This window comes from Carassius gibelio, chromosome B3 (genome assembly GCF_023724105.1).
Source record: "Carassius gibelio isolate Cgi1373 ecotype wild population from Czech Republic chromosome B3, carGib1.2-hapl.c, whole genome shotgun sequence".
NCBI classification, from domain to species: Eukaryota; Metazoa; Chordata; class Actinopteri; order Cypriniformes; family Cyprinidae; genus Carassius; species Carassius gibelio.
In genome coordinates, this window is record NC_068398.1 from 38,382,862 (window position 1) to 38,409,771 (window position 26,910).

Below are 26,910 nucleotides of genomic sequence, written 5' to 3' on the forward strand. Positions count from 1 at the left end.
GGAAGGCTCCTGCGGGAGCAGACACTGCGCGGCAGTGAGGAGGTATAGGCAAGGCTCCTGTGGGAGCAGACGCTGCTGCGGCATTGGGGAGAACGGGAAAGGCTCCTGCGGGAGCAGACACTGCGCGGCAGTGAGGAGGTATAGGCAAGGCTCCTGCGGGAGCAGATGCTGCTGCGGCAGTGGGGAGAACGGGAAAGGCTCCTGCGGGAGCAGACACTGCGTGACAGTGAGGAGGTATAGGCAAGGCTCCTTTTTTTTTTTTAACTTATGTCTGTATCATTTCGGTGAGGTTTAAACGTGCGCGGTAAGGCGAATGTAACAATAATAATAATAATAATAATAATGCATTTTATTTGTAAGAACAAAAGCAATGCAACAATTCATTAAAGACAGACAGAACGTTGAATCTGTAGTCCGAATCTATGCGCGATCCACACCCCGGATCAGCGGGTGGCGGTAATGCACCTTAAGGCTGGTTTGCCAAAACCGCCATAAAAGCCGCGAAACTGCTTTTAAATGCAACGCTTTGGATGCCAACTGCCGTAAAAATCCAATGAAGAAAAAGAAGAACCTGTTTTTAGCGTCTTCGCCTGGAAATGTATTGGTCTGCGCTGCTAGAGGAAGCGGCCTCAAACTGCCACTCGGCCGGAACGCCATGGTGAAAGACTGAGCCGCGGTGAAAACTGTTCAGCCCAGGCTGGTTGGATTCTTTCTGTTGCAATCCAGCGCTCGAAGAGAGCTCGGTCTCGGGCGGCGCGATCGTTGTATCGAGCAAAGCGAGCTCAGAGTTTGCACGGTCTATTGGCCACGATGTGTGGCTTGGCGAGGATAGCAGCTGTCGCGATGACGCTTAATGCTGCTCAACGGCCGTGTTTGGCTGGGTAGAAATGATCTCGGGTCCGGCAAAAGCAGCAGGTCTTATAAATCCCCTGTGTGGCGCTCTTTGTTGGTACGAAAATTGGGTCTGTGATAAGGTGACTGACGAAGCGAACCAGCATGCTGATAAACCGTCAATGGATAGAGGTAAGTCAGCGATATTTATACTGTGGGATTGATTACTTGATTGTGGTCCACCTGTGTTGATTAGGCTAAGTATCTGACGCGCTCCTCCCGAATCTTATTGATAATTACATGTATTTTAAAGGTGCCCTTCACAGCCTCTAAGTTGTCAGGAATTAGCTCATCACACTTTTCAATGCTTGCTCTGTTTACCCAATAGTGTGTGATGCTTGAGCCTAATCTTGTGTTCAGCATCTCATAAGCCACATTTCCACTGTCAGGCCAGTGCGAGCCATGGCTTAAAGCGGGCGGGACGGGGCTCATAGCCTCGGGCCAGTAGCACAGAGGCCAGAGTAGCGCAGGGTTTCCACAGGGGAGCTTGAAGCTCCGCTGCTCGTCACTAAAACACGCCCTTTACACGCCTCTCAGAACAACGTCATGCAACCTCATTATTTCACTAGAGAAGTTATCAGAAAACTAAGAAATAAGTCACTGGAACATGCGCGATCACAAAACGAACATGATAAAAGCAGCCGTTTGTTTGCATGCTTTGTTATATATTCAAATTCAAAAGCATGGATGTTTTAACTATAGAATAAGTGATACAGTGATCATATTGATTTAATTCATCAAGACTCAAAATTAATCACACATAAATACACTTTCTATTTTATTTATTTATTTTTAACGCTTATGAAAATAGCCTGCTTATTCAGTGAGTGTTTCTGTTTATTTGTAGTCACAGTGGCCTATACGTCACATTAAGAATGAATTATATCTTTACTTTTAAAATCCTGAACAAAAACATATTTTTATAATAGGCAACATGAGCTAAACTCTAGAGACGAGGCTTGTGATAGATAATATAAGTTACTAAATAAATACACGATTGTGATAGAGAATAAGAAGCTGACGTTTAATTACTTCAAGCGGTCATATTTACCATGTTTAATGTTAATGCCCAGCGTGCATAGTCTTTTACATCGCTTATAAATATTTATGCCTTGTTTAGTGATTATAATCCACATCGGTTATTTAATGCTGGTGTTAAAGTTGATATCTTTCTGAAATGATCCGCACTGACGCTCTCCAGACACGGAGAAACTCCGCCTTTATTCGTAACCCCTCCTCTAGCCCCAGCTGGCCCGCTTTGGCCCAAGGTTTTCGTCGGGCCAAAAAACCCTGGCCGTTGGCCCCAGGGAAGCCCCGGCGAGGCACGATTAAGCCCCGGAAGTGACAGTGGAAACGCGACTGGCCCTGGCACGCACTAGCACGCCCGGTCCTAGCTCGATAGTGGAAACACGGCTATAGAGTTGCTGTGGTGTCTGAAGTTCACCACCTCTTTGGACAAAGCGATCTGCTTCTCTTTTTATTGCCCCACCAATCCCATCTGGGGCCCCTCTCCCATGAGACTTTTCTGAATAATTTCAGGTCACCTTAGTGAACCCAGAAAGGAAAGGGACAGTACTGGGGAGGTAAAAGTTGTTTTTATTCCGGTGAAGGGTTGTGATCTGTGGGAAGGCTTCACGAAGCTCTCCTAAGATGGGCTCTAGATGTGCCCACACCGCCCGCTCATCATGGCGCAGGCTGTTAGAGAGTGTTGCATAGGACTTTGTTCCATGCACAGTGTACAGGACTGCTGTGTGGATAGTCGCTTGCTGTCTGCTACCTCCAAAGTGGAATGCCTGAACCTCTGTGTTCAGCTTACATGCATAATTCTCTGAGAAGTCAACATGCAGAACGGCTTCACACCCTGTGATGTTTTGTTTAAGGTAGCGGAACTGCTCTGCCTGGTGCAGCCAGTTAAACTGATTGTATCGCTAAGGACTCTAACTTCTGAGAGAAAAGCTCCATTAAGTTCTTGATGGTTCCACTATAGATCTGTTTCACCATGTTGCCAAACATTCTCTCTCCATTTGTGGAAGTTACCCTCTTCCACTGCTCCCAGGTGACTTCTGAGCTGCTCTCTGTCTCAGGGAATTCTACCTCCTCATAGCAGCACTTGGCACAAACACGGTCCATACAGTCCTTATTTTTTGGATCATAACCAGCAGCTCAGAAATGCTTTTTGTTTTCAACAGCCCTCTGCTGTAGAGCTTGTTGGCCAGCAGGTGGACATTTTCGTGGTCCATGCATGCATATGTGTCCCGATCCTTGGCTTTTGGCTTAGTGACATAGAAGGGGCGTCTTCTAGCAAACTGCCTGTAAGATAGGTGGAGGCTCTTCTTCATTTCACTATTGTACAGCCCATGGAGCTCTGTGAGTGGCTTCGCTGTTCTTTTCTTTTGTTTTTTTGTGATGGTATCTTTTTCCCCTGGTAAAAGTCGACTATTCTCATCTCTAGTCAGAAAACTAACAACAGCCAGCTTTCTCTCTTTTGCTAGTTTCTTCCCCCCTTTTGGCTTGAGCCTCTCACTGTGCTTTAACCATTCTTTTGCCCTCGTCTCACCTTTTTTGGCTCTTTCCTTTTTTTTTCTCATCTTTGAAAGTTATTTCATCAGATTTATGTTTAGCTTTCTTAATTCATGCTTCTCAGCCAGCAGTCTTTTACAACGTTTCTCAGCTTTCTTTTCTCTCTTTTCTCTCTGGTGTGGAGGACATCTGTGGATGGAAATCCTCATTTTGAGCATTTCATGCTTTCTTTTTTGGTAGCTGAAACAATATTGTAAGGAGTTGTTCATCAACAACAAGATAAACATTCTACACCAGTGCTCTTTCCTCCTTATCCTGAACCTACTCTCTTTAGAGAACAGCTGTTTCGGTGACCAATGTTTAATAGCTCATTGTAGCATACAGTCTAAACTGTTTATTTGATCTACCCTGGTCTCCTACTTTCTGTAGCTCTAGTGACTCTAGCTCACTGCTACAGAAGCTCTTTTTTCTTTACCTCTCTCTTTTCCTTGCAAGATACTCTGCTCTTGCTGCAGGGTCGGAGTTGACTTTCTGTCTATGACGAGCAGTCTTCTCTTTGCTTGTTAATCGTGCCATCTAGGAAATAGGTAAAATAGGTTAAAACTTGTTTTAAATGACTAATACATGTTTAGTCACATAAATAGAATGTCACTGTCATTGTGTAGTTTTTTTATTTACTTAAATTTTTTCCTGTAGGATTGTACTACAACAACAAATTGTTTTTATCCCTATAAAAGGAATGGAAAATGGCTGAATTAAAAAAAAAAGATAAAATATACAAATAATTATGCTTGGGGGGGGGGGGGGGTGAAATGCTAGTTTTCACTCAATATCCTGTTAATCTTGAATACCTACAGAGTAGTACTGCATCCTGCATAACTCCAAAAAGTCTTTAGTTTTATTACATTTATAAGAGAAAGATAGTCTGTACCGTTTTTTCCTGGAAAAACACGAGCGTCTGGAGGCGTGACGTGACGTGCAGTAGGCTTTTGCGTTGAGAGCATTTGGAAGCTGTGACATTACCGTGAGGACAAAACCAACCAAAACAAACCATGGCTAACAGTCAGATTCAGTGTATATTTATGATCCAGAATCAGATCCAGAGGCTGAAATTGAACAAGAGCAGCAGCAGCAATGACGTCTCTGTGTGATATGTATTGAAACTGTATGTATTTGCTTAGCGGTTTTGGAAAATGACTAAGTTCCACTTTATGTTTTTGTAATTTTTTTTTTTTTTTTTTTTTAAGCTGTTCATGTGGAAAGTGTAGTTTGATGACAACATCGCATGTTGTTTACTTGATGTGCTTACGCGCCGATAGCTAAGTTAACAACAGAGATATTTGAAGCAGTTTTACTCACCGCCTGCGGTTCCAACACACGATCGTGACCCTTTTTCGTTGAGAAATAAATGAATAAACGATATGCAAATCCGGCGTCAAACTGAGCCTTGTTTGTAAAACAAGCATCTTCGAAATGCAGGGAACAAACAAAAACACTTGTACAACTCCACTGATGCTCTGTAAAAATAAACTCCATCCACTGGTCCCTTAATGCGGTTTCTCTTTTGGTAATCTGTGCAGGGTTGTCTTGCCCTGGCAACCAAAAACACACTTCTTTTGTGACATTTCGCTCTCTCACTCTGATCAGTGAATGCCTATTGTGCTCTCAGTGCTCTGCTATACGGGAGCGCGCACTCTTCCAGCAGAAGTGCCCTTAGGACCCATATGAGGAAATTCCGCTCCATCTAACGTCACACAGACCCATACTCGAAAAACACTTTCCGAAACTTGTGACAAACCGGAAGAGGTATTTTGGGAACAAAATACTCCTTCAAATGTACAACTTAATTTTCGAAACTTTGTCCATGTTTAGCATGGGAATCCAACTCTTTAACAGTGTAAAAAACTCAGTATGCATGAAATAGCATTTCACCCCCCCTTTAAACAATTAACTCTATGTATATAATTGATGTATAGAATATGAAAACTACAAATATAGGACATATATCTATCATTTAAAACACTCAGCAGTGGTCGCCCCACATGATACTCGGTCGCCCCATATGATGTTTTCAAGTTCCCTCAAGTATAACAGGCTAACAATTAGCCTCAGAAACCAAACTAGATTCTTCTAGTGACAAAGCACTATCAAATTTATCATCAAAATATAGATTTGTGGGGAAAAAATTATAATTCACAGTTTTGGGCTGGTCGGCCCACATGATGACCAGAAGTGACTACGACCTTACAGCAGTTAAAAAACAGCTTTTTCTTACTATATGAGAGAGACTGATTTACCTTACAGTTGTTTCTAGGGGGTCTTCACTTGTGTCTGGCTGATGCAATATCCCATTCTTGAGATGTTTTTCAAAATAAAGGTCCCAAAATTATCATGATAGAAATGTATGTGCAAATGCTAAGGATATATTTAAGTTGATCTAAACTGTTTTTAAACCAGTTGTCTTAACAAAAGTCAAGGCTGGACGGTCGCCCCATATGATGTTTTGGCACTTCTGATAGCAGAAAAATTATGAAAAACGTAAAAATTTGGAGAAGTCAGAGTGGTTTAGTAGGTGAAGAAGGTATAACAAGTAGATGAGAAATTTTTATGTATTTTTTAGTTTTTTCTGCAAAATAAAATTATTTGGACAGAAAAAGGGGGCGTCAAGTCATTGACCCAATTATATATGGAATTATATACATAACAAAAAAGTGTGAAACAACTGAAAAAGTCATATTCTAGGTTCTTCAAAGTAGCAACCTTTTGCTTTGATTACTGCTTTGCACACTCTTGGCATTCTCTTGATGAGCTTCTAGAGGTAGTCACCTGAAATGGTCTTCCAACAGTCTTGAAGGAGTTCCCCGAGAGATGCTTAGCACTTGTTGGCACTTTTGCCTTCTCTCTGCGGTTGGGTTCAGGTCCGGTGACTGTGCTGTGGAGGCCAGGTCATCTGGCGCAGCACCCAATCACTCTCCTTCTTGGTCAAATAGCCCTTGATGGCTTCAGTGTGACTCTACAATTTTCATAGTGATGAAAATAAAGAAAACTCTTTCAATGAGAAGGTGTGCCCAAACTTTTGGTCTGTACTAGGGCTGTCACTTTTTGTTCGAATATTGATTGCACAATTGATAGCCATCTAGTTACTGGAGATTCTGAGTTATGAAAAGGACCATTGCAATATGACAGCGACCGGCTTTTGTGGTGGAAAATTGACCGTAATACTCCCACCTTGCGCAGCTGTACCTGAGTGTAGCTGGGACATCAGTGCGGTCGGAGCGCGTCTTCTCAACAGCTGGACATACAGTGAATAAAAAACGCTCTGCTCTGGACCCCGAAAATGCTGATCGACTTGTTTTCCTGTCCAATGAAATTGTAATGGCCCTAGCCTTTATTGCACATTTCATTATGCCTGCCTAGTGCCGCCAAGCCTAAGTGCCGGATACGCTCAATAAAAAAAACACACATGGCCTGTTCAAGTCCATTTAAAGTTTCATTTTTTGAACAGTTGTTTGAAATGGATTGAATCATTATTTAAAGAGCCACACAGATGGGAAATCAAAAATGACCTGTATTACAGTGTATGATGTAGCTGTCCATCTGTGTAAACAATGTGCAAATAATTAAACCAAAAAGTACACGATTTATAAAGTTATTGGCTTCTAAAGTACGGAGTCAACTCTGAATCACTGAAACGAGTCGTTATAGATTTCAAATCTTTTGCCCATCTCCATGTACGTCACTAGGAGCACTTTGCATAATAATCTCCGCCTACCGTCTTGGGAGAAACGGAACTCTGACCTGCCCCACCCCCCACACACAGACGCTCTGTTTGGTGTGATAGCATCATGTCGAGGAGACCGTTTGTTTTATTTTCACTGCCAAAGAATGAAGATCAGAAGAACCAAATGGCTAAAATTCATTTTCACCACAATACCAGAGCAGTACAACAAATCCCTTTTGTTGTGTTCGCAACATTTCACTGATGACTGCTTTTCTAATCTCGGTGAGTACAGCGGGATTTTCAAAGCGTTTGGCCATAAAAGATGGTTCATTACCAACTTTATTTAGAACAACAAGCATCTCCAAATCACAACGTGAAGTATGATTATGAAGTTATGTGTCTGTTTTCTCCCGAGTGTCTTATCAGTATGTATGCTGTCTGCAGCCTGTCTGCGCTGATCTTCATTTACAAACACCCCATTAAAATGAAGTGTAACTCTGTGAATACTCAACGAAGAGACATGAGAGAGATATCTATAGAAAGCTTGACATGTCTACTTTAAAACTAAACAAGTGCTGCTAACAGATATTCTGTGATAAAGTAATCTATATGAAAACAACCCGATGTCTGTTTTTCATGTCTCCCTTCATTAAATCTAATGTGACCACACCCCCACGCTGAACGCGCTATTCAGATTCAAACTGGCTTGAATACACCCACACAAATGAAAAAGCAGCGAGGCTGTTCAAGTGATGTTTTTCTTTTGTTATGGAAGCCGTCCACTCTGCATATATATTTTTTCGAGCACATAACTTCACTCCAATAAATAATAAATATTGCCGCTGACTTGTGCGTTTCCAGCGCTCTCTTTACGTTCGTCCGTTATTTGACGTTGAAAAAGGAAACGTCTTTTTTTTTTAGACATGGAAAATCGATTTTACAATCGATTCAGTGAACACTTATGTCTAAAAAAATCGGAAATGATTTTTTCACAAAAGTGACAGTCCTAGTCTGTACTTTATATAGACCCGGTAAACATTTTAAAGCATAATTGTTCTTTTTGGTCAGTTTGACCCCAGGGTCTTTTGGCTGTATAAATCAAGAAATAAATAAATTTTACTAGGGCTGTGATGGTGGCAGATTTTTACCACTTTACCATCATCACAGCCGTAGACAAGACTGTTCAGCTTTTAATAATATACCAAAAATATATAATTTTTATTTTTTATTTTAGAGTTCATTGAAGAAAAAGAGGACAATGAAGAATCGAGTGAAGTTGAGGAGAAAAATAATGTCAAAACTGGTGGGAAAACTTTGAGTTGCTCTCAAACCAAACAGAAAGATTTAAAGAAAGAAAGAGTTAAGGTATCTTTCACCTGCACTCAGTGTGGAAAGAGTTTCACATGTAAATCAAATCTTAAGCATCACATGAAATTTCATACTGGAGAGAAACCATTCACTTGCAATCAGTGCGGGAAGATTTTCACACAATCATCAAACCTTAAGGATCACATGAACATCCACACTGGAGAGAAACCTTACAAGTGTTCACACTGTGACAAGAGATTCAGTAATTTATCAAGTCTGAAAACACATGAGAGGATCCACACTGGAGAGAAACCTTACAAGTGTTCACACTGTGACAAGAGATTCAGTCAGTCAGTCAATCTGAAAACACATGAGAGGATCCACACTGGAGAGAAACCTTACAAGTGTTCACACTGTGACAAGAGATTCGGTGTGTTATCAAGTCTGAAAACACATGAGAGAATCCACACTGGAGAGAAACCTTACAAGTGTTCACACTGTGACAAGAGATTCAATCAATCATCGAGTATGAAAACACATGAGAGGAGTCACACTGGAGAGAAACCATACAAGTGTTCACACTGTGACAGGAAATTCAGGGATTCATCAAGTCTGAAAAAACATGAGAGGATTCACCCTGGAGAGAAAGCACATCACCGCAATGTACGTGGGAAGCGTTCCATTAAGTCATCTGTTATACAAAGTCATACAAAAACCAACTACAGTAAGGCCCCGTACACGCGGAGACGCATTTAGCTGTATATGTAAATATTTTGTATGGTATATGCATTTCGTCCAGACGGATCCGGCATTTGGGGCAGTGAAAACCCTATTTTTTTTTTTTTAAACCAGGTCCCAGAGTGGATAAATCTAAAAATGACACCTTTGTGTTTTTCTGTACTGCCAATCCATGTTTTGTAAAACAATGATGTCATCAACCCACTTCTCTACTATAGTCAGACACCGCTAGGTCATTTAACACCAACAACAATGGAGAACTACATGTTTGTGCTCATGCTGCAGAAGCTACTGAGTCTGTAAGCTTGACTAAACTTACTAGTAGAGCAGCACGATATTGGAAAACAACTCGCATCACGATGATTTTTCTGATTATTAGGAACACCATAGTAATAATGTGTTTGACCCCCTTTCGCCTTCAGAACTGCCTTAATTCTACATGGACCTGATTCAACAAGGTGCTGAAAGCATTCTTTAGAAATGTTGGCCCATATTGATGGGATAGTTGATGGAGATTTGTGGGAAGCTCATCCAGGGCACAAAGCTCCCATTCCACCACATCCCAAAGATGCTCTATTGAATTGAGATCTGGTGACTGTGGGGGCCATTTTAGTACAGTGAACTCATTGTCATGTTGAAGAAACCAATTTGAAATGATTCGAGCTTTGTGACATGGTGCATTATCCTGCTGGAACTAGCCATCAGAGGATGGGTACATGGTGGTCATAAAGGGATGGACATGGTCAGAAACAATGCTCAGGTAGGCCATGGCATTTAAACGATGCCCAATTGGCACTAAGGGGCCTAAAGTGTGCCAAGGAAACATCTCCCACACCATTACACCACCACCACCAGCCTGCACAGTGGAAACAGGGCATGATGGATCCATGTTCTCATTCTGTTTACGCCAAATTCTGACTCTACCATCTGAATGTCTCAACAGAAATCGACACTCATCAGACCAGGCAACATTTTTCCAGGCTTCAACTGTCCAATTTTGGTGAACTTGTGCAAATTGTAACACAAATGTTTTGCTGCATACCTCGGACGTAATGAGTGGTTATTTCAGTCAAAGTTGCTCTTCTATCAGCTTGAATCAGTCAGACCAATCTCCTCTGACCTCTAGCATCAAAAGGGCATTTTCGCCCACAGGACTACACATACTGGATGTTTTTCCCTTTTCACACCATTCTTTGTAAAATTCCAGCAACTGAGCAGATTGTGAAATACTCAGACCGGCCCGTCTGGCGCCAACAACCATGCCACATTCAAAATTGCTTAAATCATCCTTCTTTCCCATTCTGACATTCAGTTTGGAGTTCAGGAGATTCTCTTGACCAGGACCACACCCTTAAATTCACTGAAGCAACTTCCATGTGATTGTGGATTACAGACTTGCTCCCACTAGACCCGATGCAACAGAGAGCGGCTCTGGACAAGACTTCTGTGTGTGTGTGTGTGTGTGTGTGTGTGTGTGTGTGTGTGCAGGATGCAGGAAAATAAAATGATTCATGGGACTCCGCAAAGAAGAAATATCTAAACATAAAATATCTAAAACAATTAAATTGTTATTCATTTGTTGCTCAAAAGCAAAATGAACTAATATGAAATATACATGATAAACAGGTGTAAGCGTATGCAGAGCTTCTATTTAGGCTATAACAGGGATTGATGCGTGATACTGATCCAAAAGCACACCTTTTGTTAAAAAAGGTTAAATTTCTTCCTTTTAATATTCCTTTAATAAAGCGAGTTTGTCGTTATTGTTGCTGTTTTCATTTCAAATAAATAAAACATTGAACCACAAACTAAGAATTTGTTTTAAAAGAAGGAAAATACCTTATTTATTTTGGTTACAATATCAATTTTTTTAATTTTTGTCAAGAAAAGTAAAAAAGCCTTTAAATGCCAATGAGAATTTGTATCATTGTATTATTTTATTGCTTATGTGTTTTAATTAATGGGCTAACAATGAACCACAAACTACTATAGTTTTAAAGAAAGAGGAAATCCAAAGTGTTTTAAAAAACATTTTTGTGTTACAATGTGCATAAAACATATTTTCCTTATTCATTTTGTTAATAAAAGTTCAAAGTGGAATATAAGAAAATTTGTCATCCCACTGTTTTAGCCTGTTTCTATTAATAATAATAGGCTAATAATGAGCCACAAACTAAGCATTCATTTAAAGAGGAAAATGTAGATTCATTATGCATATTTTTATTGTGTGTTAACAGATTTGTGAGATTCGCATGAACTGAGATGTATTTTAGAGATTATAAATGCCGTGCTCTGCTGGCATTCCACCAAACCATATAAATCATGCACACAGCAGCCACTTGCTTTAGTCAAGAATAACTGTTCTGTGAATGTTGATGCTGTAATAAAAAACATTTTATTAGGAGTGTGTGCTGGGATAAATTTAATGGAGAAAAAAGTAATGTACAGTAGGTAGACAACCAAAATGGGTCATCATTCGCGAAACTATTGCCAGACCTGAAATAGCATTAGGCTACAGTCTACAATGTGTGTGTGTGTGTGTGTGTATACACACACACACACACACACACACACATATATATATATATATATATATATATATATATATATATATATATATATATATATATATATACATACATACATACAAGGATTAAAAACACTTTGCATTTTTTAATTATGTCTTTACTGTATGACCAAAAATTTAGTAGTTCAACTGTTTGATCGCGCTAGTGCCTCGTGCACATATTCATTGGAACAGCAGCCAATCACTGACCACACACCAATGTGTCCCTGAGTGAGACACTTAACCCCTAGCTGCTCAGAGGGATGCGACCTCTGACATATATTGCAATTGTAAGTCGCTTTGGATAAAACCGTCAGCTAAATGAATAAATGTAAATGTCTTCTTCCGTTTCTTCCTCTGGAAGTCTATGGCAGCACATAGAACCGCTTGCAGGAAAGTTGTGAGATTTGGTACACTGATAGAGGGAAGTCCCAATATTAACCATAGCAAATTTGAAGTCTCTAACTCCAACTCTCTAGCGCCACCACTTTTCCAAAGTTTCAATGTTTCTACGCTAATAACTTTTGAACCGTAAGCCAGAAAATGAAAATTCACTGGCTCATGCCAAGTCGAATGAACTCGGAATGGGCTTAGTTTTTTTTTTTGCTATTTTCAATTGTATGAAAAATCTACTTTTACAAACTCGTCCTAGACGGTTAGTCCCATTTTCACAAAAATTGGCTCAGATCATCTTCAGACAATGCTGGCAAAAATTTATGGAATTCAAGTTGATTCATCCAACCGTTCTCGAATGACATGTGAACACATTTGACGACAATCTCGGCAACGGTTTGGCATATTGAGACCAAACTTGGTGTGTGTCCTAATAACCATGACCTGAGACTACCTGCAATGTTTTGACGGGAGCACCACCTAATGGTCAGGAGATATGAAAAATGCATATTTTTGCATATAATTTCTGAATGGTTCGGCCATAAATCACACAACTGGTCTCTTTAGATTCAGTGTCATGTCGAGTCGAATGATATCCAATTTTCCTGTGTTTGCCATTTTGAATTATGTTTTAAAATGCTGTATTTTTTGAACACATTATCGTTTTTACGTTAAGAAAATAATTACAAAAATCTTCGGCTCTATGCCCTGAAGGCACTCAAAAAGTTATAATGAAACCTTTGAATTAATTAGACTATTGAAATCAACATGGTCCCCCTATATTCTATGGGCCATACAGAGAACATCAATACCAATTATGCCAAAATTGGCCATACTTCCTGTCCGCCATTTTGATTTGTTGAAAACTTACTTTTTCAAACTCCTCATAGACCGTTAGTCCGATTTTCACACAATTTGACGTGGATCATGTTTTTCATGTGGATCAGGATTTTGTGTCGATACACGGCACAGTTCTCATTTAGCGCATCAACGAATTTGCTGTAAGGATCCCAAAATGCATTTGAGGCTGTATCTCAGCAAAGCTTTGACATATTTGCATCAAACTTTGTATGTGTCATTGTCACCTCACACTGACCATGCCACATCAATTTTGTAACAGCGCCTCTCTTGGCCAGAGAGGGTCAAGAGTAATAAACCAATAGTTAACTATTAATTTTTACACATATAAAAATGCTAATAACCTTTTATTGCATTATCCTATTGCAATAAAACTGGTCTCAAAATATTTCCTGGCTTATGCCGACAACAAAGATACCAAATATGCCAGAGTAAGCTGGATCTTCCTGTCCGCCATTTTGATTTACATTGAAAATCTACTTTTTTTAACTCCTCATCAGCCGTTGGGCTGATTTTCACCAAAATTTAGTCAGATGATCTTCAGACAGTTCTGACAAAATGTATGGATTTTGTGTCGATAGACAAAACTGTTTTTCGCATACCACAGCGATGAATCTGAGGCATGATGCCAAAATGTCACTTGAGGCTCTATCTCCGCAATGCTTTGGCATATTGATACCAAACTTTGTGTGTCATTGAAGAGTCACACAGAGTACACAAAATTGATTTGATAACAGCAACGCCTATTGGTCAAACTTGATAAGCCAAGTAATCATGCTAATAGAGATTGTATTTATGTTTTTTTTTTTGCCATTTCAATTACAATAATCCTGAGAAAAACAAGAAAATCCCGGACACTATCAACTTGCAAAACAATAAAAAATACTTTAATGGCAACGCTTCGATCGTTTGATCTTCATCAGGACTATATCAGTCTTTTTGTCTAAGCACCTATCTATGACCTACAGGTGTGCGACGCTGATTGATCAATTACAATAATCCTAAAATTGCTGTTATCGCTTATTTATTCATTTGGTATGATGCTCCATGCCATGCTTAGCTCCTCAATTTGCCGGTGGAGTGCTTGGCCGGGAAATTTCTGCTTGCAGCTATATTTATTATTACTATTTGTACTTACAATGCACAATATATATGCAGAGAGGGGTTTGCCTTTCTATAAAAATATACATTTTATTTCAATTTTCGTTTTTGTGTTTCAGAGGAAAAATCAGTATTAAGACAGTATTAAGACAAAGATTTCTTTGTTTCAGACCATTCTGAAAGACGAATTTATGCAAATGCATATAAAATGCTTTAAAAAATTGAACAGAGATGTCTTGAGAGTATTTAATAGGTCAGGCCCCACAAAAGATTTTTCTAGTTACTATTTGTTCATTTGTCATTATTCAACTAATAGCAGGTTTATATTAAATTTCCATCAACAATCCATAATGAGTCTTAATTAGTGCTGTCAATCGATTAAAAAAAATTAACTAATTAATCGCACAATTTTTTAAAATTAATCGCGATTAATCGCAATTAAAAGAATGAAACTTTTTGGATATGTAAATGTAAAATGTAAATAATTAATGTAAACTCAAGACAAAGAAACTATTTAAATTCAAAATATGATTGTTTATTGGAATTTTTTTTTAACTTGTAACACAGATTTTCTAATGTAAACAACATACCTGCAATAAACCATCAATATCCTCCAAATTAACTGTTGTCTTGAAAGCCATATTTATTACAGAAATAAAAACACAGGCATGTAAGTACCATTTGAATTTCAAAACAATCAATGCCAATAAAAAACAAAAATGATTTCCATGTTGAATTCTAAGCGGACTGCAAAAAAATTCCAAAGTATAGTCATTGTCAGTGCTTTAAGTGGGCCAGTATGCACTGGTACTCAGTACCGCCACTTCCAAATATAGCTCTTGAGCGTACCGCCACCTCTCCGTGCGCCCAGAACGTGCTTGTAGCGTACCGGTACGCTCATTTGGACATCTGTTTTAATAGAGGTTTTAATCTTTTACCTGCACTGTCGATTTTCAGAGCGCCCTTCACAATGCAAGCTTCCTAATTCATCCCACCCAGAGCAGAAACTACATTACCCATTCACCCTTAAGTTATACAAGTGAATAGCGCATGTGTCGCTTTTCCCACTGTTAAGTGTCAACAACTCAACGTGGCCGGAAAAGGTGTGTGAAACTTGTTGTGAGTTATACTAAAGCAAAATCTTGAGTATTTATTGTCTGATAAACATTAAAAACTGTCTGCGGAGGTTGAGTCGTCCTGCAGCCAGCCCCCGCTGGCTGTTCATTGGCTGCAGCATCTTTTTTCTAAGTTCTAAAAAAATACTGTAGATGGCAAGGCACAAATTTAGATATTCATTTATCTAATTAATCTATAGCCTATGCACAAAGACAATATGATCTTTTTGTCCCCTTTTTGTTTTAAAGCTTGATGAAGAGAGAGAGCGCAAGTTGCTGCAGCTGAGGAGGACAGTGATGCACGCGTACAGGAGTGATTGACAGTTCGCGGCACTGTGTACAAAAAATACTCCGCTACACAATTATTTCGTTATTTTCGTTTAAGCTTATTAACGTTAGCGTTACAGAAAGGTCTGATTTGCGCACTGTTACAGTTTTTTTTTTTGTTTTTTTAAACAATGACATTTGAGTTCATGATTTTAATGGTGCTGTTTCTTGTGGCAGACTAAATGAAGAGTAATGTTTCTTGTGGCAGACTGAAGAGTAATCCGGCAGAGTTTTATACTGAAACTTTCCGTCTAAAAGTCCTTCCTTGGTCTTATCCATATTTCTTTGCACGTTGAACACGCATAGGCCACAACTGGAAATAAAAAAAAACTGCAACCGCGTTAATTGCGTTATTTTTTTTAACGCGTTAAATATTTCAAATTAATCGAATGCATTAACGCGCTAATTTTGACAGCACTAGTCTTAATATATACTGCGCTCAAGCACATGCATTAAGTTTGCCACAAGGCACAGGCAGAAGTAGCCTAAGAATTGTGAAAAAGGAGACCTTTTAATTATTTATTAATAAACGAATGTTTTCTTGTCGGCTTCAAGATGAAATTCCCAGTGCTGTCTCTCTCCACATGGACGCATCTTTAGAGAGAAATGCAACCTTCACAGATTACATTATGCTTTCGTTTTGAATTGATTCATTTGAAAGACATTTCAAGTTTTCTGTAGATATATTTCTCATGTATGTGAGACACCCCAATTTTCTTTTATTTAATTATCAGGAAAAATTTCAAGTGATTGAGTGCATTAATAATTTTCGCACAAACACTTGAATATGAATAATTATTCACATTTTGCATATGCATTACAAAGTAAATAATATTTGATATGCAATTATCCAACATTAATACATAATAATAATAATAAGTAGACAAATAAGAATAATTGATGTGCCTCGCACTCAGCATCGGGCACACAGCAAGGAATATGATACACACATGCATTTAAAAGCAGCTGAATTTTTTTTTACTTGCATTATATGAAAGCAAGTTATGAATGCTCCCTTTAAAATCACTGAAGTTGTCAATTAATAAAGCTTTTTTTGTGTGCATTGTGCTGATTATAATAAGAGAACTTGAGTTTAAATGTGAGGACGTTTTATTAATCAGTCCATTCTTTAGAGTTTCAAGGATTTAGTTAAATCTTGCAGGTTTAATTTATTCGTTTCTTGTTTTAATTAGGCCAAAATAATGGGAGCGAAAATACAGTGCCTCACGTTTAACTAAAATAAAGGAAATAATTTATAAAACACACAACAATTTCTTAATCAGTGTACAAATACATTTTTGCTCTGATGCCACAATTTATTTAGAATAATATTCTTATTATATAAATAGTATTGCACACCTAGTAAATGTGTCAAATCTAAAATATGGTGTAATACTGTGTAACTTAGAGAAAATAAAAGCACATGCTCATTGGCTTAACATTTATCCTCCTTGAATTCGTTCTAAGAAACACACAGAAATTCATAAGTAATAAACTTTCATCTGTGAATATTACATATTTTTAACAACAAGTTTGTTTAGTTAAATTATCCTCGACCACAGCCGAAAACATCGCTGACGTCTATCCCGCTCCTGCTCCACTCCACGCTCACTGATATCAGAAACACCGCTCCATGTCTGAAGTATTTCAGTATGTTTGAAATAGCAAAGTCTCCAGCAGACTAATGGAAATCACCATCATCACCATCTTTCCTTTTTGGAGAAGCTAGCTGAAAATTTCAGGATGCGCTTTGAGGGCTTCAATGTAGGCAGACAAGTGCTGCTTTGCATTACATCTCCATTCCTAGTCAAGAATGTTGAGGAGTTTTCAAAAGAAATAAAGAGCATCTTCCCGTGGGCAAGCATGGCATCTCTGCAGACTGAACTAATTGACTTGCAGGAAAACGTGGTTTTGCAGGAAGTGGACTGTGACACTGTTACCTTTTGGACTAAAATGGTCACAGCTGAAAATTTCCCCAATCTACAGAAAGTAGCCATCTGTGTTCTTACCATGTTTGGGTCAACCTATCGGTGTGAGTCTGCATTCTCAGCAATGAATGCTATAAAGAACTCACACCGCAGCAGCTTGACTAATGAACATTTAGGCCAGTGTCTCCGTCTAGCAACCACACCTTTTGTGCCACGGTTTCGGCAGTTGATGGGAGACAGACAGTGCCATTTCTCACATTAAACTGCTCTGTATTTTGCACCATGTTACTTTTGTGGTGTTTTGTTAAGAAAAATTCAGACCCTTAAATTAATTGTTTTGCCACTTTTGCACGTTATTCATGTAGCTATTTTGAATGCAGCCACCTTATTTTTTCATAAAATGAATGTTAATTTGTAATACATGTTGATTAAAAACAAGTTTTGTAATGACCAATAGTTCCGGACCTTTCTCATTGTTGAAAATTCTGATTTGGACCTTTGAATGTAGACTTTGAGAACCCCTGGTGTACAGAGTTGTTCATCAACAACAAGATAAACATTCTACACCTGTGCTCTTTCCTCCTTATCATGAACCTACTCTCTTTAGAGAACAGCTTTTTCGGTGACCAATGTTTAATAGCTCATTGTAGCATACAGTCTAAACTGTTTATTTGATCTACCCTGGTCTCCTACTTTCTGTAGCTCTAGTGACTCTAGCTCACTGCTACAGAAACTCTTTTTTCTTTACCTCTCTCTTTTCCTTGCAAGATACTCTGCTCTTGCTGCAGGGTCGGAGTTGACTTTCTGTCTATGACGAGCAGTCTTCTCTTTGCTTGTTAATCTTGCCATCTAGGAAGTAGGTTAAATAGGTTAAAACTTGTTTTAATACATGTATAGGCACATAAATAAAATGTCATTGTGTAGTTTTTATTTATTTTATTTACATTTTTCCTGTAGGATTGTACTACAACAGAATTTTTTTTTATCCCTATAAAAGGAATGGAAAATGGCTGAATAAAAAAAAAAGATAAAATATACAAATAATTATGCTTAAACAATTAACTCTATGTATATAATTGATGTATAGAATATGAAAACTACAAATATAGGACGTATATCTATCATTTAAAACACTCAGCAATGGTCGCCCCACATGGTACATGGTCGCCCCATACATTTTGGGAAAAAATTATAATTCACAGTTTTAGGGTGGTCGCCCCACATGATGACCAAAAGTGACTACGACATTACAGCAGTTAAAAAGCAGCTTTTTCTTACTATATGAGAGAGACTGATTTACCTTACAGTTGATTCCAGGGGGTCTTCACTTGTGTCTGGCTGATGCAATATCCCATCCTTGAGATGTTTTTCAAAATAAAGGTCCCAAAATTGTGGTTTGTTGATGGTCGCAATGTCACGTCATTGACCCATATATAGACCCGGTAAACATTTTAAAGCATCATTGTTCTTTTCGGTCAGTTTGACCCCAGGGTCTTTAAGCTGTGTAAAACAAGAAATATATACATTTTACTAGGGTTGTTTTGGTGGCAGATTTTTACCACTTTTCCACCATCACAGCCCTAGACAAGACCGCAAATCTAAAGCAAGAAAATTAAATTGTGTATTTGCAGATGTTCTCTCAGCTTTTAACAATATACTAGAAATAAATAATTTTTACTTTTTTTATTTTAGAGTTCATTGAAGAAAAAGAAGAAAATGAAGAATCAAGTGGTGGAAAGAGTTTCACATGTAAATCAAATCTTAAGCATCACAAGAGAGTTCATACTGGAGAGAAACCATTCACTTGCAATCAGTGCGGGAAGATTTTCACACAATCATCACACTTTAAGGATCACATGAACATCCACACTGGAGAGAAACCTTACAAGTGTTCACACTGTGACAAGGGATTCAGTCATACAGTCAATCTGAAAACACATGAGAGGATCCACACTGGAGAGAAACCTTACAAGTGTTCACACTGTGACAAGAAATGCATTGATTCATCAACTCTGAAAACACATGAGAGGATTCACACTGGAGAGAAACCTTACAAGTGTTCACACTGTGACAAGAGATTCAATCAATCATCAAGTCTGAAAAAACATGAGAGGATCCACACTGGAGAGAAACCTTACATGTGTTCACACTGTGACAGGAGATTCAGTCAGTTACCAGGTCTGAAAAATCATGAGAGGATCCACACTGGAGAGAAACCTTATAAGTGTTCACACTGTGACATGAGATTCGGTGTGTCATCCAATCTGAAAACACATGAGAGGATCCACACTGCAGAGAAACCTTATAAGTGTTCACACTGTGACAAAAGATTCAATCAGTCAGTAGGTCTGAAAACACATGAGAGGATCCACACTGGAGAGAAACCTTACAAGTGTTCACACTGTGACAAGAGATTCCATTATTCATCATATCTGAAAACACATGAGAGGAATCACACTGGAGAGAAACCTTACAAGTGTTTAATCTGTGACAGGAAATTCAGGGATTCATCAAATCTGAAAAGACATGAGAGGATTCACACTGGAGAGAAAGCACATCACCGCAATGTACGTGGGAAGCGTACCATTAAGTCATCTGTTATACACAGTCAAACAAAAACCAACCACAGTAAGGCCCCGTACACTCGGAGACGCATTTAGCTGTATATGTTGTATGGTGTATGCGTTTCGTCCAGACAGATCCGGCATTCGGGAAAGTGAAAACCCTACTTTTTTTAAAAAACCAGGTCCAAGAGTGGATAAATCTGAAAATGACACCTTTGTGTTTTTTTGTACTGCCAATCCATATGTTTTGTAAAACAATTATGTCATCACCCCACGTCTTGACCATTTTCAGACACCGCTAGGTCATTTAACACCAACAACAATGGAGGACATATTGATGGGATAGTTGATGGAGATTTGAGGGATGCACATCCAGGGCACGAAGCTCCCGTTCCACCACATCTCAAAGATGCTGTATTGGGTTGAGATCTGGTGACTGTGGGGGCCATTTTAGTACAGTGAACTCATTGTCATGTTCAAGAAACCAATTTGAAATGATTCGAGCTTTGTGACATGGTGCATTATCCTGCTGGAAGTAGCCATCAGAGGATGGGTACATGGTGGTCATAAAGGGATGGTCAGAAAAATTGCTCAGGTAGGCCGTGGCATTTAAACGATGCCCAATTGGCACTAAGGGGCCTAAAGTGTGCCAAGAAAATATCCCCCACACCATTACACCACCACCAGCAGCCTGCACAGTGGAAACAAGGCATGATGGATCCATGTTCTCATTCTGTTTACGCCAAATTCTGACTCTACCATCTGAATGTCTCAACAGAAATCGACACTTATCAGACCAGGCAACATTTTTCCAGGCTTCAACTGTCCAATTTTGGTGAGCTTGTGCAAATTGTAGCCTCTTTTTCCTATTTGTAGTGGAGATGAGTGGTACCCGGTGGGGTCTTCTGCTGTTGTAGCCCATTCTTTGTAAACCCTAGAAATGGTTGTGCGTGAAAATTCCATTAACTGAGCAGATTGTGAAATACTCAGACCGGCCCGTCTGGCACCAACAACCATGCCACACTCAAAATTGACATTCAGTTTGGAGTTCAGGAGATTCTCTTGACCAGGACCACACCCTTAAATGCATTGAAGCAACTGCCATGTGATTGTGGATTACAGACTTGCTCCCGCGAGACCCGATGCAACAGAGAGTGGCGCTGGACAAGACTTCTGTGTGTGTGTGTGTGTGTGTGTGTGTAGGATACAGGAAAATAAAATGATTCATGGGACTCCGCAAAGAAGAAATATCTAAACATAAAATATCTAAAACAATTAAATTATTCATTTGTTGCTCAAAAGCAAAATGAACTAATATAAAATATACATGATAAACAGGTGTAAGCCTATGCAGAGCTTCTATTTAGGCTATAACAGGGACTGATGCGAGATACTGATCCAAAAGCACACCTTTTGTTAAAAAAAGTTACATTTCTTCCTTTAATATTCCTTTAATAAAGCGAGTTTGTCATTATTGTTGCTGTTTTCATTTCAAATAAATAAAACATTTAACCACAAACTAAGCATTTGTTTTAAGAGAGAGAAAATAACTTATTTATTTTGGTTACAATATCAATTTTATTAACTTTGGTCAAGAAAAGTAAAAAGCCTTTAAATGTCCATGAGAATTTGTACCATTGTATTATTTTATTGCTTGTGTTTTAATTAATGGGCTAACAATGAACCACAAGCTACTATAGTTTTAAAGAAAGGGGAAATCAAAAGTCTTTTAAAAACATTTTTGTGTTACAATGCGGATAAAACATATTCTCCTTATTAATTTTGTTAATAAAAGTTCAGAGTGTAATATAAGATAATTTTTCATCCCTCTGTTTTAGCCTGTTTCGTTATTAATAATAATAGGCTAATAATGAGCCACAAACTAAGCATTCGTTTGAAGTAAGAGGAAAATGTAGATTCATTATGCATATTTTTATTGTGTGTTAACAGATTTGTGAGATTCGGATGAACTGAGATGTACAGTATTGTTCAAAATAATAGCAGTACAATGTGACTAACCAGAATAATCAAGGTTTTTAGTATATTTTTTATTGCTACGTGGCAAACAAGTTACCAGTAGGTTCAGTAGATCGTCAGAAAACAAACAAGACCCAGCATTCATGATAGCACGCTCTTAAGGCTGTGCAATTGGGCAATTAGTTGAAAGGGGTGTGTTTAAAAAAATAGCAGTGTCTACCTTTGACTGTACAAACTCAAAACTATTTTGTACAAACATTTTTTTTTTCTGGGATTTAGCAATCCTGTGAATCACTAAACTAATATTTAGTTGTATGACCACAGTTTTTTAAAACTGCTTGACATCTGTGTGGCATGGAGTCAACCAACTTGTGGCACCTCTCAGCTGTTATTCCACTCCATGATTCTTTAACAACATTCCACAATTCATTCACATTTCTTGGTTTTGCTTCAGAAACAGCATTTTTGATATCACCCCACAAGTTCTCAATTGGATTAAGGTCTGGAGATTGGGCTGGCCACTCCATAACATTAATTTTGTTGGTTTGGAACCAAGACTTTGCCCGTTTACTAGTGTGTTTTGGGTCATTGTCTTGTTGAAACAACCATTTCAAGGGCATGTCCTCTTCAGCATAGGGCAACATGACCTCTTCAAGTATTTTAACATATGCAAACTGATCCATGATCCCTGGTATGCGATAAATAGGCCCAAAACCATAGTAGGAGAAACATGCCCATATCATGATGCTTGCACCTCCATGCTTCACTGTCTTCACTGTGTACTGTGGCTTGAATTCAGAGTTTGGGGGTCGTCTCACAAACTGCCTGTGGCCCTTGGACCCAAAAAGAACAATTTTACTCTCATCAGTCCACAAAATGTTCCTCCATTTCTCTTTAGGCCAGTTGATGTGTTCTTTGGTAAATTGTAACCTCTTCTGCACATGCCTTTTTTTTAACAGAGGGACTTTGCGGGGGATTCTTGAAAATAGATTAGCTTCACACAGACGTCTTCTAACTGTCACAGTACTTACAGGTAACTCCAGACTGTCTTTGATCATCCTGGAGGTGATCATTGGCTGAGCCTTTGCCATTCTGGTTATTCTTCTATCCATTTTGATGGTTGTCTTCCGTTTTCTTCCACGTCTCTCTGGTTTTGCTCTCCATTTTAAAGCATTGGAGATCATTTTAGCTGAAAAGCCTATCATTTTTTGCACCTCTTTATAGGTTTTCCCCTCTCTAATCAACTTTTTAATCAAAGTACGCTGTTCTTCTGAACAATGTCTTGAACGACCCATTTTCCTCAGCTTTCAAATGCATGTTCAACAAGTGTTGGCTTCATCCTTAAATAGGGGCCATCTGATTCACACCTGTTTCTTCACAAAATTGATGACCTCAGTGATTGAATGCCACACTGCTATTTTTTTTAACACACCCCTTTCAACTAATTCAACTAATTGCCCAATTGCACAGCCTTAAGAGCGTGCATATCATGAATGCTGGGTCTCATTTGTTTTCTGAGAATCTACTGAACCTACTGGTAACTTGTTTGCCACGTAGCAATAAAAAAATATACGAAAAACCTTGATTATTCTGGTTAGTCACATTGTACTGCTATTATTTTGAACAATACTGTATTTTAGAGATTATAAATGCAGTGCTCTTTGCTGTCATTCCACCAAACCATATAAACCATGCACACAGCAGCCACTTGCTTTAGTTAAGAATAACTGTTCTATGAATGTTGATGCTGTAATAACAAATATTTATTAGGAGCGTGTGCTGGGATTTCATAAATTGAATGGAGAAAAAAAGTAATGTACAGTAGGTAGACAACCAAAATGGGTCATCATTCGCGAAACTACTGCCAGACCTGGAATAGTCTTAGGCTACAGTCTACAGTGTGTGTGTGTGTGTATGTATATGTATATATGTATATATATATGTATATATATAAGGATTAAAAGGTAAATTTGAAAAAAATTTCATGTTGGTTTATTCTTGGTTTAAAAAAATTAATAAAAAAATTCTTCAGGTTCAATATGCAGAGCGAAATCAGAACGGTCCAGCATTTAGAAATAATTTGTATTAAGGCTGTTATTATTCTTGATTTTTCAAACTGATAACACTTTGCCTTTTAATTATGTCTTTACTGTGTGACCAAAAATGTAGTAGTTCAGCTGTTTGATCGCGCTGGTGCCTCGTGCACATATTCATTGGAAACAGCAGCCATTCACTGACCACACACCAATGTGTCCCTGAGCGAGACACTTAACCCCTAGCTGCTCACAGGGATGCGACCTCGCTTTGGAAGTCGCTTTGGATAAAACCGTCAGCTAAATGAATAAATGTAAATGTCTTCTTCCGTTTCTTCCTCCGCAAGTCTATGGCAGCCCATAGAACCGATTGCAGGAATGTTGTGAGATTTGGCACACTGATAGAGGGAAGTCCCAACATTAACCATAGCAAATTTGAAGTCTCTAACTCCAACTCTAGTGCCACCACTTGTCCAAAGTTTCGATGTTTCTATGCTAATAACTTTTGAACCGTAAGGCAGAAAATAAAATATTTTTTTTTCCTCTGAATCTTTAGCTCAAACCCACACATCACAAATCACAAGGTTTAGTTTTTTTGCTATTTTCAATTTTTTTAAAAAAATTATTTGGCTCATGCCAAGTCGAATGAACTCGGAATGGGCTTAGTTTTTTTTGCTATTTTCAATTTTATTAAAAATCGACTTTCAAACTCGTCCTAGACGGTTTGTCTGATTTTCACAAAAATTGGCTCAGATCATCTTCAGACAATGCTAGAAAAAATTGTGGAATTCAAGTTGATTCGTCCAACCGTTCTCGAATGACACGTGAACACATTTGACGAAAAGCATGCTAAAATGCACGTGAGGCTATATCTCGGCAAGGGTTTGGCATATTGCGACCAAACTTGGTGTGTGTCCTAATAACCATGACCTGAGACTACCTGCAATGTTTTGACGGAACGCCACCTAGTGGTCAGGAGATATGAAAAATGCATATTTTTGTATGGTTTGGACATAAATCACACAACTGGTCTCTTTAGATTCAAAGAGTCATGTCGAGTCGAATTATATCCAGTTTTCCTGTGTCGGCAATTTTGAATTATGCTTTAAAATGCTGTATTTTTTTAACGCATTATCGTTTCATTACGAAAATAATTACAAAAATCTTCGGCTCAATGCCCTGAAGGTACTCAAAAAGTTGAAACCTTTGAATAAATTAGACCATTGAAATCAAAATGGTTTCCCCTATATTCTTTGGGCTATACAGAGAACATCAATACCAATTATGCCAAAATTGGCCATACTTCCTGTCCGCCATTTTGATTTGTTGAAAACATTTTTCAAACTCCTCCTAGACCGTTAGTCAGATTTTCACCAAATTTGACGCGGATCATCTTCAGACCCCACAGGCAAAAAGTTATGGATTCGGATATGGATCATCGAATTTGCTGGAAGGATACCAAAATGCATTTGAGGCTGTTTCTCAGCAAAGCTTTGACATATTTGGACCAAACTTTGTATCTGTCATTGTCACCTCACACAGACCATGCCACATCAATTTTGTAACAATTTTGTCAAGAGTAATAAACCAATCATTAACTAAAAATTTTTACACTTATAAAAATGCTAATAACCTTTTATTGCATTATCCTATTGCAATAAAACTGGTCTCAAAATATTCCCTGGCTTATGCCGACAACAAAGATACCAAATATGCCAGAGTAAGCTGGATCTTCCTGTCCACCATTTTGATTTATATTGAAAATATAGTTTTTTTTACTCCTCATCAACCGTTGGTCTGATTTTCACCAAAGTTTAGTCAGATGATCTTCAGACAGTTTTGACAAAATTTATGGATTTTGTGTCGATAGACAAAACTGTTTTTCGCATACCACAGCCACGAATTTGAGGCATTATGCCAAAATTACACTTGAGGCTGTATCTCTGCAATGCTTTGGCATATTGATACCAAACTCTGTGTGTGTCATTGACAAGTCACACAGAGTACACAAACTTGATTTTATAACAGCGACGCCTATTGGTCAAACTTGATAAGCCAAGTAATCATGCTTTTAGAGATTGTATTTATGGTTTTTTAGCTATTTCAATTACAATAGTCCTGAGAAAAACAAGAAAATCCTGCACACTATCAACTTGCAAAACAATAAAAAATACTTTAATGGCAACGTTTCGATCGTTTGATCTTCATCAGGACTATATCAGTCTTTTTTGTCTAAGCACCTATCTATGACCTACAGGTGTGCGACGCTGATTGATCAATTACAATAATCCTAAAATTGCTGTTATCGCTTATTAATGCATTTGGTATGATGCTCCATGCTTTGCTTAGCTCCTCAATTTGCCGGTGGAGTGCTTGGCCGTGAAATTGCTGCTTGCAGCTATATTTGTTATGGACCCACTTTATATTAAGTGGCCTTAACTACTGTGTACTTACATTTTAATTAATAATTTAGAACAATGTACTACATGTTTTTACATTGTACTTATATAAAAAAACCACATGCAATTACATCTGTATTTAATTTCTGTAATTACATTTATAATTACACTGTTGACCCATACTTTAGACCTTAACCCACCCTTAAACTTACCCATACCTCCAACCCTCTCCCTAACCTTACCCCTATCCCACCTCAATAGCAGCAAAAGTGTTTTAAAATACAATATGAACACAATAAGTACATTGTACTTGTTTTTTATGTAAGTACATAGTAGTTAAGGCCACCTAATATAAAGTGGGACCTTTGTTATTACTATTTGTACTTACAATGCACAAACCAGAAGCAATAATATATATGCAAGAGAGGCGTTTGCCTTTCTATAAAAATATACATTTTATTTAAATTTTTG

At 38.3% G+C, this 26,910-nt stretch overlaps 2 protein-coding genes across 6 annotated transcripts in view; both read left to right on the top strand.

Annotated features, from left to right (window-relative positions):
* The window catches only part of LOC127953356 (zinc finger protein 271-like), a 104,059-nt gene extending 82,555 nt beyond the window's left edge, over positions 1–21,504 (top strand). The window contains exon 3 of one of the 2 annotated variants that reach the window (XR_008153146.1): positions 20,626–21,504. The gene's annotated coding sequence lies outside the window, so the exon portion shown is untranslated. Of the gene's footprint in view, positions 1–10,804; positions 11,646–20,625 lie in introns of those variants that run through there. The other variant, XR_008153145.1, reaches the window with a different exon arrangement.
* LOC127953355 (zinc finger protein 501-like) overlaps positions 1–26,910 on the top strand; it is a 364,750-nt gene that overhangs the window by 16,810 nt on the left and 321,030 nt on the right. Inside the window, exon 2 of one of the 4 annotated variants that reach the window (XM_052552576.1) lies at positions 19,159–21,504. The exons of the other annotated variants lie outside the window; for them this stretch is intronic. Within the exon in view, the coding sequence (XP_052408536.1) occupies positions 19,159–20,126 (968 nt within the window). The 3' untranslated portion in view covers positions 20,127–21,504. Of the gene's footprint in view, positions 1–19,158; positions 21,505–26,910 lie in introns of those variants that run through there. 4 annotated transcript variants of the gene reach the window in all.